We start from the raw sequence: 13,875 nt of genomic DNA on the forward strand, positions 1-13,875 counted from the left end.
CTGCCCTTATGTGAAGGATGTTACTTCTGTTTATCAACCAAACTGGACCAAAGCTGTTAAGAAACCAGCGATGTCCACAGTGAAAATGGACAGACCCTTCTCCTGTCATTCTTCCTCACTTCACATGGCTGGCTGGTGTGCAGGCAGCATTCAGTTTAGGTGAACTGGTGAAAATGTGTTTGTTCATATGAGATGATGTTTTTCTCAAAGAAAACAATGCATCACTTTCAGAGCAGACTTGGGGCATCCAAAAGCTTTAGGGCTCCTGAAATTAGTTTGCATGAATTCTGAGAGATAGTTATGTATTTGAATCACAAGCTAAGCTTTTGAGGCTTTAGATTTTTGTTTACCATGTTGATGTCTTTAATTTCTTTTTAAGACAACATCACTAGAATTCCTGACCTTCCATTGTACACACATGTATCCCAGGACTATAGGCATGAGTCACCATGGTGGCTAAACCTGAGTAGTACCTAATCATTTTCACCACATAATTTTTCTACATTTGTACCCCATTGATTAAATAAATGTCAGCATTCTACCCTGTAATGAGAGGATAGGTCACTCACTCATCACGGCCAGGAGACTGGTAGACTGGTCTTCATACTGGCTTGGTTGGAGACCTCACACTTGTATTCTCCAGCATCCTCACTCCTGACAGGATCTATTCTGAATCCACACTTTGTTGGGGACAGAGTCATTCTTCCTAGGTGAGGCATACTCTGGTTATTGAAAATCCAACGGATGGAGGCATCGGTGTCGGGTGAAATGCAGGTGAAGATCACAGATGTACCTCCTGTGACTGTGTTGTCACTGATTCGCACAAAGGGCTGTGTCACAGACTCTGTGAAGAAACAGAGAATACCAAATGGCAGTCATCCAGAGAGTTCAACCAGGCTCTCTTTAGTTCAGACTTTATAAACCTTCCGGGTGGGGGGGAATTTGTAGCTGTGGTTAGACACATAGCTTGTGTTTTGGATCTGCCACTCAGGGACTGTAGGACCCTGAGTCAGGCACTGTTTTCTGTGTCTCGGTTTCACTGGGATAGGAAACACAATGCATGATCATTGCCATGTCCATGAGTTAAGTTTAGTTGTGAGCAATGGTCTAAGATTGGGGTGGGAGAGCTGGTGACATCAACAGCATCTGTTACTATTTAGCTGCAGAAAACAATTCCCTAGTCTGGACTCCTGAGGTGAAGGAGAAACCGGAAGTAGCTACCTCTTCGATTTCTTCCCTTGGTGCCTTGAACTTCCTGGGAAGTCTCATAAACCCTTCAGAACAATAGGCTAATGGCCCAGACACCTGTCCACTGAGTCATAGGAAAAGAAGATGCACAGGTGACCGAACAAACTGCAGCTCTCAGGGCAGTAGACAGCTGGTTTTACACTTTAGGATAGTCAGCCCCATGATTTGTACAATCAGTAAAGCCTTGTTCCCTGTGAGCTCCAATGAAATCTAGACAAACAGTTGAAAAATCTCCCCAATGTCACCTTTAGTCCAGCCAGGGGAAAGTTGGAGAGTTGGGGCTTTCTGGTTCTCTCTGATAAGACCCCAAGATTTAACTATCCAAGAACTGCCTGACTCCAACATAATCTTTCTGGGACATGTGCATGGTGAGAGTTCCAAGTGTTTGGGCTGTAGCTGACATCCTGAGGCTGAGCTCTATATGAAAAAGGCAAGCGTGGGGTTCTGATCTATTAAAGTTTTTCTACCCCATGTGTGTCCTGCAATAAAGACCCAAACCCCAGTGTGGGGACACAATGCAGTGGGGAAGAGGGCAGAAACAGCCCAATCCTGACAGGTTAGCATATAAAGTGAGATCAGGCCCTTCAAGCAGTTAGAGACCATAGAGAGTCACTTACTCTTTACATAAAATTCCACGTATCCTTTTTCAATTTTGGAATCTTTGTTTAAAATTGTTAGTGTGTAGATTCCTGCATCTTTCTCGGTGAGATCCTGGAGCATCAGGGATCCATTATTGTACACTATATCTCTTCTTCTGGCTTCAGGCCCCCAGATGATGGAATTCGTGGTTCTCCTGTATTCTACAACTTTAAGGAATGGGGTCGTAGACTTTGATTTATGCCAGTAAAAGGTTTTTACATCTTCTGGAAGATTATGAACTTGGAGAAGTACGCCTTCCCCTTCAGCTGCATAGCGAGGCACTGGTTGGATCATGAGTTGGGAAGAAGTGAAAGGGTTGCAGGACTGAGGATGGGAAGCTGGGAGAGAAAAGAGAAAAAAGCCATCACATGGGGATCATCGTGTTTGGTGAAAAGATGTCAAACACCATCCTGAGCAGATGGATTCATCACTCAACCTAGAGTTGCAGGTGTGTGTGTCTATCCAACTTAATAGAGTTAATAGAAACATGACCTCTTCCTTTCCAAAATGCCCCTGATATGTCCTCTGCATGGAACTGCCCCTAGGGTGCTTACATGGCTGCTCCCCCACTGCCCTCAGACACTGCATGCACACATGAACACTAGGGTTTGAGATGATGACTCCTCTGAACTCAACAGGCCTGGAACTTTGTAGGATTTTTCTTTGGTTTACTTTGAAGCAACACTTAACCCATGACTTCAGTAATAGATGTCCTTGCTCTATCGAGTATCCATTAGGTCTGGGGCCTGGGAGCACTCTGATCTTCAAGGCAGTGTTGGGTCTTTAAAATGCTTCAGTAATAGGCTGAATGGTTTTATGTCAACTTGACACAAGCTACAGTCATTTTGGAAAAAATGGTCACAGTTGAAAACTCCACCACCAGATTGGGGGGGGGGGTTGGGCAAAGCTACAGGACATATTTTTAAATTTGGAATTGATGCAAAAGGGTTTGGACAAATGCAGGCAGTTCAAACACCAGGCAAGGAATACTGGGTGATATAAGAGAGTTGTTTGAGCAAGCATGAAGATCGGGCCAAATGGAAGCACTCCTTCATGGTCTCTGTACCTGGATTTTATTCATGACACTCGCAATTTGGAGCTAATAAATAACCTAGTTTGACATGAATGTTCTAAAACCATTTTCCCTATCAGCATTGAAAGGATGTAAGAGTAGAGCACTAGAAAATGCTCCCCTGTGTCACTTTAGTCCAGTCTTGGAAAGATGACAGAATTCAGGACTGATCTAGAGCCTCAAGAGACTGCTCTGACTCTGACATCTTAGACAGAGTTGTTTTCCATCAAGATCTTCCTTGATGCAGATCGAGTCAGAAGATGGAAGTTGATCTATGGCCATTTGTCTCTACCAGTGTGACCTACACTAAGTGCACAAATCTCCATCTGGGAACACAATACAGAGAAGAGCAGCTTGGCCACCCACGGCAGTCCTGTATGTCTAAGGCCTACCAGGTACTGAACAATCACAGAGAATCACTTACTGTGGACCTGGAGCTGCACCTCTGCTTCTTCACGTCTCAAATCTGTTCTCAGAATAGCAAGAGTGTACACCCCAGGGTCTTTCTGCGTGACACCATGAAGCAGCAGGGATCCATCACTGTGCAACGTCTCTCTGCCACTGTATGCAGGCCCCCACACAGTTGCTTTCCTGCCTGGTATGTATCGCCCAACCTCAAGTTTCTTGAACACAGTCATCCATTTGTACCAGACAAGGGCTTTAATATTCTCTGGTGGATTGTTAACGAGTAGAATAACACTTCCCCCTTCAGTAATGCAGGGTGGCACTGATTCAATAGTGGGTTGGGGAGAGGTGGCATGGCGCCCACAAGTCCAAATGATGGCTAGAAGGGAAGAGAGAGATCCGACCAAATTTGAACTTTTGGATTTGGCTAAAATGAGGTCCTGTGTCTGCTGCTCAACCTAGGTATATGAGTTTCTCCCTGTCCTTCGTGGTGAAGGTAAGCACCCAATGTTGATTTTTGGGGGATCTTTCTCAAGGACACACTCTTTTGAGAGCCCCAGGAGTCTATACATAGCCGGTTATTGTTATCCTAGACTGAGTTACCCACCATCTGTCCACCTGTCTCTAAAGAGAAGTCAAGTGAAGGACTGTGATCTATTGTCATTACTCTGCACTGTGTGTATCCTGCACTGAACACTCAAAACACAAAATTGGGTTGCAGTGCACAGGGAAGGGAGGCACAGGCCACTCTACTGTGTATGTCCAATGAAATAAAATCCACCCAGAACCCAAAATTCACAGAATCACTTACTGTGCACGTGAAGGTACACGGTTGTTGTTGACACAAGAAGTATATATCTATTTAAGATTCGTAGGGTATAGAATCCTGTATCCTTCTTGTTGACATTTCTCAGCAGCAGGGATCCATTGCTGTACATTGTCTCTCTACCACTGTGAAAAGGCCCTGGTACACTTAAACTTTTGTTCAGTAAATATGTTCCAATTGCATGGTTCATACTTCCCCCGTCTTTGCACCAGATTAAAGCTAGAGGATTCTCTGGCAGATTGTGGACAAGAAAAAGGACGTTTTCTCCTTCAGTCACTTGGGGTGGGATAGATTCAATTCTGACTTGGACGGCTGTGGACAGGTGCCAGCATGTTAAAAGGGAGGCTAGAAGGGAGCAGAGAAAAACCATCAATGTTGAGTTTATTTGAACATCACTCAGCTTAGATGGGGGAATAGAAGTGTTTCCACCGTTCTTGATGAACAACATGATTTTCAGTCCCTCAGAGCCTCACACTGTATGTCCAACTCCCTTAGGAATCCTCTGCTCAGGTGTCTGTCTGTTTCCCTGTGAGTGTGCCCATATCACTCCTCACATAAAATATTTTATGTGATGCCTTTCTGAACTCCTCTGGAGAGTCCTAACTTTCTGACTTTTTTTCTCTGTCCACTTTAGAATTTCAGTCAACCCAGGATTTCATTTTGCAGATACACTGATGTCAGGTCCACAAGAGCCAAGGCCTTGTGAGGACAGGGATTAGTGTGACTGTTTTGGAAAATTCAGCTCTTGGGAAAGATTCAGGAATAGTGGATAAAGGGAAGGAAGGAAGGAAGGAAGGAAGGAAAGAAGGAAAGAAGGAAGGAAGGAAGGAAGGAAAGAAGGAAGGAAGGAAGGAAGGAAGGAAGGAAGGAAGGAAGGAAGGAAAGAGGAGTGTGTCCCCATGAGATTATCTACATAGTTCCCAGGTTTGGAGTTAATGACAATAATTATATTCAGGTGTGATTTAAATTATTTTAATTTACTCATGTATAATACATGTGTATTTCTGAAGGCAGGTGTCTCTGTGTATTCACGTGAAGAGTGTGCCAAAATCTGTGTGGAAGCATATGTTTCAGTTTGCCCATGTGTGGGTACATGCCGCAGAACATATGTGAAGACATTTGTCTCAATATTAGCATCTGCAGATATACACCACAGCACCTGTGTGGAGGGCAGGAAAGAGCCTTCTGGGATCTGTTCTCTCCATCTACAATGAGGGAGCTGAGGATTAAATTCAGGTTGTCATATCTCCACACACTCAGCCATCTCTCTGGTCCACCACTGATTGATTTCTATTTGGAGGGTCATGCTATCGTGGTTGGCAACAGCTGTCTTAGAACACTGCAGACAAAGCAATTGACTATATTGAGTGCTTGAGGCTTGTCTCTTCCCCTCATCACATCTGTCTGCTCAAGCTGATGAGCCTCAGTCCCTCATTGTACCTTCTTCCCCATGACTGCAAACAGAAACCTCAAATCTTCTCTCAGGTTCCTGCCCTCCTTAGAAGACTACAGCCTGCCTCCAAGTTTCCTTCCACCCTCACAGTCAGAGAGTGTGTACCCTTACCTGTGAGCAGAAGCCCCTGCCATGAGGTACATCCATTGCAGAGAAGAACAGAAGACACCTCCATCTCCCTTCTCACTGTACAGTCCTCCTTTTTAGGAGAAGAGCTTCAGTTCCAGCAAGGAGCTCAGTCTCTGCTGTTCTTTGAGTTTCCTCTCAGACAGGAACACTTCCCAGAACCCAGTGGGCGGCTGAGGGTAGATTTTGTGTCCAAGGTACTGCCTTGTCCCTTCCACTCTCAGTACTGCCCTCTATCACTCTTGACTTCCCTTTATGTTTCTACTTCATGCGACACATTGAGCAACAATGTTGATAAGCATCCCCATACCCTCAGAGAACAATGGCTCTTCAGAGAGTTGTTATCTGCTGTGTCCTTGCCTTGGGTCTTAACACCAGAGGGAACCTTTATCACAACTACGTGTCCTGTGACAAAAAATACATAGCTGAGCACGCTGTCTGTCCTGTGCACTCAATGCTCGACAAAGACTGTATTTATTTAATCCCAGGAGGAAAGTGACATATGTCTCTGAAGGCAGGAAAGAGACTAGATGTATGATAACTATGGATGAAGGTCAATTTTTTATCACTAATGTCACCAGTCAAATTCCTGAACTGGGAGAGAGGCCCAGGAGCCTTTAATTACTGCTCACCTGGTATTGATTTAATTCTGGTATATGGTATCTATCTAAAAATTATCCATTTCTTTTCCATTTTCCAATTTTGTGGCATACAGGCTTTTGTAGTAAGACCTAATGATTCTCTGAATTTCCTCAGTGTCTGTTGTTATGTCCCTCTTTTCATTTCTGATTTTGTTAATTTGGGTGTTCTCTCTCTGCTTTTTGATTAGTTTGGATAGTGGTTTGTCTATCTTGTTGATTTTCTCAAAGAACCAACTCTTTGTTTCATTGATTCTTTTCATTGTTTTCTGTGTTTCTATTTTATTGATTTCAACTTCAGTTTGATTATTTCCAGTCTTCTACACCTTCTGGGTGACTCTGCTTCTTTTTTTCTAGAGATTTCTGGTGTGATGTTAAGTCTCTAATGTGAGCTTTCTCCATTTTCTTTATGTGGGCACTTAGTGCTATGAACTTTCCTCCTAACACTGCCTTCATAGTGTCCCATAGCTTTGGGCATGTTGTGTTTTTATTTTCATTGAATTCAAGGAAGACTTTAATTTCTTTCTTTATTTCTTCCCTGACCCAGGGGTGGTTCAGTAGTTTACTGTTCAGTTTCCATGAGTTCATAAGCTCTCTGGGAGTGCTATTGTTGTTAAATTCTAGCTTTACTCTGTGGCGATCCGATAATACACAGGTGTTGACTCCAATTTTTTTTGTATCTGTAGATGTTTGCTTTGTTACCAAGTATGTAATCACTTTTTGAGAAGGTTCCACGATGTGCTGGGAAGAAGGTATATTCTTTCCAGTCTGGGTGAAATGTTCTATATATGTCTTCTAAGTCCATTTGATTCACTACATCTGTTAGTTCTCATCCTTCTATTAGGGTGTAGGCTTTGATGTGTGATTTGAGTTTTAGTAATGTTTCTTTTACGTATGTGTATGCTTTTATATTAGGGACATATATATTTAGGATTGAGACAGACCTCATTTTGAATTGTTCCTGTTTTGATTATAAAGTGTCCTTCTCCATCTCTTCTGACTGATTTTAGTTTGAAATCAATTTTGTTAGATATTAGTATAGCCACACCCGCTCATTTCTTAGCTCCACTTGATTGGAAAACCTTTTCCCAACCCTTTACTCTGAGGTAGTAGCTGTCTGTGAGGGTGAGGTGTGTTTCTTGTAAATAGGACAATGCTGTATCCTGTTTTTGTATCCATTCTCTTAACCTGACTTTTTATAGTTTAATTGAGTCCATTGATATTAAGTGATATTAATGACCAGTAGTTGCTAACTCCAGTTACTTTTCCTGGTGGTAGTGTTTGTGTGTTTCCCTTCTTTGAGTTGAGTTGTTGGAGGGTTATCAGATGTCTGCATTATTGTGGGTGGTGTTAGCTTTCTTTGGTTGAAGTTTTTCTTCTAATGCTTTCTGTAAGGTTGTGTTTGTGGATACGTATTGTTTAAATCTGTTTTTGTCATAGAATATCTTGTTTTCTTCATCGATGGTGAAAGAAAGCTTTGCTGGGTATAGAAGTCTGGGGATGCAGGAAGTAAATTTAAGAACATGATACCTGCATTCCCAAGCAGTGGTGTAGGTGGTATAAAATGGTAGTTCAATGGGTTATAAATGTTTGTCGTTGTTTAGGGTGGTTGATTACAAGCTGTTATTGGTAATGATCAGGTAAAAAGCGAAACAAAATAGATTAGATTCAGGTTCTTGTTTTGAAAAGAAAAACAAGCATGCACACACACACACATATTATATATATTATTATATAATATGTATATATATGTATATATATATATATATATATATATATATATGGGATGACAACATCTTTGGGGGCTCTGGAAAAGAAAAATTTAGGTTAGTTATCAAGCCCTGGGATAGATGGCTCTATCACTTGTTGTCTAGTTTCTGTGTAATGGGCTTGTCTCAAGTCCTAACTGAAGTAGTCTGTGAAGCTGGATCATCTGAACTAGCCACCTAGAAATTGTTCTGAGCAGTTTGTAGTCCAAAGCCAAGCTTTGGGTAGTATTTTTCAGTTTAGTGGTATTATAGTACTGGAGGAATCTTTGTGGGGCCTCATCATTCAGAGGTCACTGTTTGGCATGGTCATGGTTCACTACATAAAACTGATAGGGACTCAAACCCGAAATCACGTACTGGGAGGGTAGATGAAGCTTTTGGCTAGAATTAATTAGTACTATATATGACCATTAATATCATGACAAAACTTTAAAATACATATATATTAATCTTATAAATTTTGTGATAATATGTTTGCCTTAAGAAAAGCTTTAAAGATACAATATAGATTATGAGATTAGTGGCAATAAAATAGTACTTAAATATTTGTTTTTCTTCTGTCCCATATCAGGTGGCTCTTCTGACATGAGATAGAGATTTTGGATTTCACTTTAATAAGCATGCTTGGATTTAGATAAAAAGAAAGCCACATTTCAACTCCAAAGACAGACTTTTAAATTTTCTTTCTTTATTTATTTATTTTAAAAAACAACAATCTTTTCTAATTTTACATGCCAATTCTAGTTCCCACTTCCCACCTTCTCCTGCTCCGCCCACCTTTCCCCCATCCACTCCTCATGGAAGGTAAGGCTTCCCATAGAGTCAACAAAGTCTAGCACATTGCCAAAGAGAGCTTTAATCTTGAATTTTACTGCAACGACAAAAAGACAATTTGCATTATATGTCTGTAGAAAACCACAGAAACAAACACTTGGAAAGATTTATTAAATTTTATCCTGTCAGACATGTAATATGCCAATAGGCCAATTTACTCTTTCTCTTGAGGCATTTTTTCTGGATGATTTGTCCTTTCTCTTCAGATGTCTCATTTGTTCAGTGGTCTTCAGATTCGTTATCTGGATACCTTTATTCTTCAGAAATGACAGAAACACAATCCTTCACCAACCCTAATTTTGGGGATGTTCTCTTTATATCTGATAAAGTGAAAAGCATTTACTAGTTTTCTAGGTAGGTTAAACTACCTACCTAGTGTAGGTAGATTAAATCTAGGAAGGAAGATTAAACAGCCATGCTATTTGATGATCTCTTGTAATTATGAAGTATCTCTTATTCAAGTCAAATCTTCATCAATTTTGATGGTATCCATAGCCTTTCTTCTCCTGTGGAAACAAAAGCAAAACCTCTTCTTCAATATAACACATGCCCTGGTTTCCATTCTGAGGTCAGTATATCTGCAAAGGATATTGGATGATTTAATTCAGAAGTTTTGCTACTATCTCTCATACACATATCTAAAATGCATAAGTAATGGTAAAATAAAACTCAAACCAAGTCATTAATCTATCTTGTTATCTGCCAACATGAGATTCCTTCAAATAAGTTCCCTTGTATGATTCTTCACTCATTAACTCCATCATTCCTATTCATCCACAGGTATCTGAGCCATTTCTAGGACTTGGAACATCTAAATACAGCAAGGGCATTCTGCCCTCCCAAAGCCCTAGCTGCAATTGACCAGAATGCAGACAGATAGTTGGGAGATGAATTCAGGAGTTGAATGGAACCACAAAGGGTAAAAGGAAAAGAATGATAAAGGAGGGCCAGAGATAAGGCCCAGTGTTTAATAGCACATGCTACTCTTCCAAAGGACCTGAGTTGGGTTCCAAGCACCTATGTGAAGAGACCTCACTAGGTTACCTAACTCCATCTCCAGAGGACTTCACAAGTCCCTAGGCATCAACTAGCCAAATGGACATCTTCTTCTGAGTCTCATTATGAAGAACCGAGCTGTTCCATTGCCCAGGCCCTTCGCCAGCTCTTCTAATGAACTTATGTGACTTTACAGGAAATTTATGGAGCCTAAGAAGAGGACCAGAAGCCACAGGTCCTCCTTATGGCCCCAGACCCTTTGAGATTAATTCTAGCAAATGTTCTCCTGTTGGCAAGTAGTAACAGATGGTGCTGATCTGGACAGCTGTCCTGTTCCAGTGTCAGGGACATGTTTGTGTTTGAGACTACCTTATCACCATGGCAAAATACATTAACAATGTGTATTATTACTGGAAAGAGATACAGAAATCATAGTGTGTACATCTGTCTCACAGGTCATGGGTAACAGATAATCTCTCTATATGTACAACCACGTATCTAGTGTCTGCACCCTCGGAGCCTCCTCGGGTGTATGTGTAGCAGGATCAGCTGTTTTTCACAGGTGTTATTCTTGGCCATTGAAAGCTTGGGAATATGGCTGTTCTGTGAGGTGAAAACAAATGGAGAGTTCAATTTTGATCTACAACACTTCTGGATAATTCTACCAAATCCCAGGACTCCCAAGATAATCTACTGGATGGGAAATTCTGTGATTCCTAGCATGCTGTTATTACTACTCCAGAAAGGTGAAGGACAGGGATTTGCTTTGAACCTTGCAAAATATTCTGCAATTAACATAGGGTTCTGCTCAGGGAGTCACTGGTTTTAAACAAGTTTAGCATCTGTCTCTCATAAATTTCCATTGTACTCTTTAGAGAAGCACTCCATTTGGGGATTGACCTTAAATCCTAGGTATTAGTAACAATAGTATCATATGGAGAACGTGAGGGTCCTAAATTTTTAATCCACATCTGTAAAACACACCTGCTTCTTCCATTCATAGTTCCAGCAAGGTCTTGTTCATGACACTCTACCAGTCAGATCTGCCTCTGAAAACATTCACCTGGGAGTGCTGGAGAGATGGCTCAGTAATTAAGAGCTCTGATTGCTTTTGTAGACGATCTAAGTTCTGTATTCAGCACACCCAAAACATCTCATAACCTATCTGTAATTCCACTTCCAGGATATACAATGCCCTTTTCTGGCTTCTGTGAGCACTGGGCATAGTTGCGGCATACAAATATACATGCAGTAAAAATAACTTTTCATACACCTGAAGAGAAAGAAATAAACAAAGGAAAGGAGGAGAAAAGGAAGGAAGGGAAGGAGGGAAGGAGGAAGGAAGAAGGAAGGAAGGAAAGAAGGATAGAAAGAAGGAAAGAAGGAAACAGCAACCTGCATTTCAGAAAATATATTGTTATGGCCCTTAACTGTACAAAACAAAGTATGACGGGCCAAGACAATGGTTCTGTTTCAAGCTTACCTTTAAACTATTATATTCCCTCTCCAAGAACATTCTATGACTCATTCCTTGAATTCAGGTATCCGTGTCTCATTTCACTCACCATCAAACACCTAACAAGATTGGTAAATATTATGACATAGTCTGCTAATTTATCTAATGACAGGCCCATTTCTGGTTTTATGTGTGAGATTTCTGTGCACACAAGTCCTGAGAACTGTTTTGTAGGTATTTGTCAGGGAAGTTAAATAGGAAAAATTATTCTGTCCTATCTGAAGAACATCTTTAAATATCATTGTCTTGGAGGGCACTGGCCCCGGCTCAGCAGTGGATACCAGTACAGCAAGAGGGACACAGCATTCTTTAGTAAAAGGCAGGCAGTGTGTCAGTGATATCCAGAAGAGACAATGGGTATCTGACTCTAAATCCTAAGTCTGTATCATCAAGTTCTGCATCTCATCTCACACATGATGAAAACTGTTTCTCCCACACAACACAGGAGAACTACCATCTCTGAACACTCAACTCCTCGTGCATCTGCCTGTGATTCTTCTTCTGCCTAGTTCTCTAAGGAGTTGGAGTGTGGGTGAAAGTTAGAAAAACCAACACTAGTTGGAAGAGACCTTTGTAAGGGTCAGAACTACCACAGCAGGCCATCTTCTCTCTGTCGTCTACAAAACACTGTTACCTGAGGCCACCATCACAAGCTACAACCAGCATTGAGCTAGAATGCTGTGGGGGACTTCTCCTTTATAGTGAGGCCTAGGGTGATGAAGACGGGAAATCTCAAGCTCAGACTCAGTGCACACATGAGAGTCCAGTGGATTCTCTTGTGTGTTGTGCCAGTAATGGATCAAGGATTGTGTATGCTATATGAATACTCCTCTAATAATCTGCACATCAGCTGTGGGTGATACATGCACAACTAAGGGAATAGAAGAGATACTAGAGTGTTCCAAACAACAGGATTTTCCCTTTTCTTTGCAGGTATCACATGTGGCTTTATTAAGTTTGCTGCAGAGGGTTCAGATGATCTAATCATATCCTCTCAGATAACTATTAGTATCCAGAGTCAAGCCTCCACCTCTTTTACAATGATGCCACTCACCCACCTGCACAGCACGCTTGACTTACCAGTGGACAGCTCAAACTTTCATGCTAAGAGTTCTTTTTTTTTAATTTTTCCATTCAAATATTTGCAATTCCTCCGCTCCTCCTATTCCCTCCTGCTCTCCCACTCACCCTCCTACCTCCCCCTCCCTCCTTAATCTTTTACAATGATACCTCTCACCCACCTACACAGCACTCTTGACTTACCAGTGGACAGCCCAAAATTTCATGCTAAGCGCTCTTTATCCCCAACATCATTACCAGTACTTGAAGATCCTATATCTCCCTTGTCCAGAATCGGCCGTTGGCATCAGTTGAACCAAAGTGAAAAAAATTCACAGATCTTGGGAAGAGGATCCCTGAAAGGACAACATTGAGCTTTGGGTGAAGTCTTGGTTTTATGATGTAGGATTCCCCTCTGTATGCTATGAATATGTTTTATTATCATTGGTTAAAAGAAGAAGCTTCTTTGCCCTATTGCAGGGCAGAACATATCAAGGCAGGAAATCTGAGCAGAGATAGAGGAAGAAAGAAAGAAGAGTCAGGAACACACCATGTAGCTGTCAAAGGAGAAAAATGCCAGAAACTTACAGGTAGGTCACAAACTCTTGCCAATACACAGATTAATAGAAATGATTTAATTTAAGATATAAGGATGAATTAGGAATGTGCCTGAGCCATCAGACAAATGGGGTTATAATTAATGTAGTTTCTGTATGATTCTTTGGGACTGAACTACTGCAGGCAGAACAGAAACTTCCATTTACAGCTTTATGGATAGATACAGAAATTAATTCTCAGCCTGTGTCATGGTCACAAAAAATTCCAATCCTCCTATGAGATTCCACTTATGATTCTTCCTCCCCTCCTGGCATCTCTTATTTCTCTTGGCTCACCTTGGACTGATATTGAAATATCAATTGGAAGGGTTTCTCCCAGGAGAGAGAAATGTCCCAGACTTAGAGACTTTACTTAAGGATAAGTAGATTTTTCTTTCTGTCACTAACTCATACACTCTTTTATCCCCGTTTGCTAACATGATCTCTATGACCCAGAAAGAACACTCAGAACTTTGGGTCATGTTCCTTTATCCCAAATGCTTGCAGATCCTGTCTTTCTCAGCTGGCAATTAACTTCTGCCCTTGTTCCAATGGAGCCAGAAGAGGCAGGTGATGAATGTGCCTGGGAGGCCTGTCCTGTGTCAGGATGAAACTTATGTTTTGATGATGCAGTTTCATTAACTCTTCACAAATTCTGTGGTAGAGATCACAATATCCCTGAGCTCAGTATCTGGGAA

The 13,875-nt window shown here is 41.4% G+C and overlaps 1 protein-coding gene across 1 annotated transcript; it reads right to left on the minus strand.

The window, feature by feature from the left end:
• Nucleotides 1-572: 572 nt before the first annotated feature.
• LOC146895934 (pregnancy-specific glycoprotein 22-like) lies at nt 573-5,818 on the minus strand. Its single transcript, XM_085685616.2, has 5 exons — nt 5,755-5,818; nt 4,176-4,535; nt 3,384-3,743; nt 1,866-2,225; nt 573-844 (listed from the first exon to the last, which is right to left on the minus strand). The coding sequence occupies exons 1-5, from the start codon at nt 5,816-5,818 to the stop codon at nt 573-575; spliced, it is 1,416 nt and encodes a 471-aa protein (XP_085541742.2).
• Between the last annotated feature and the right edge of the window lie 8,057 nt (nt 5,819-13,875).

Source organism: Myodes glareolus, chromosome 1 (assembly GCF_982192425.1).
Source record: "Myodes glareolus chromosome 1, mMyoGla1.1, whole genome shotgun sequence".
Lineage (NCBI taxonomy): Eukaryota > Metazoa > Chordata > Mammalia > Rodentia > Cricetidae > Myodes > Myodes glareolus.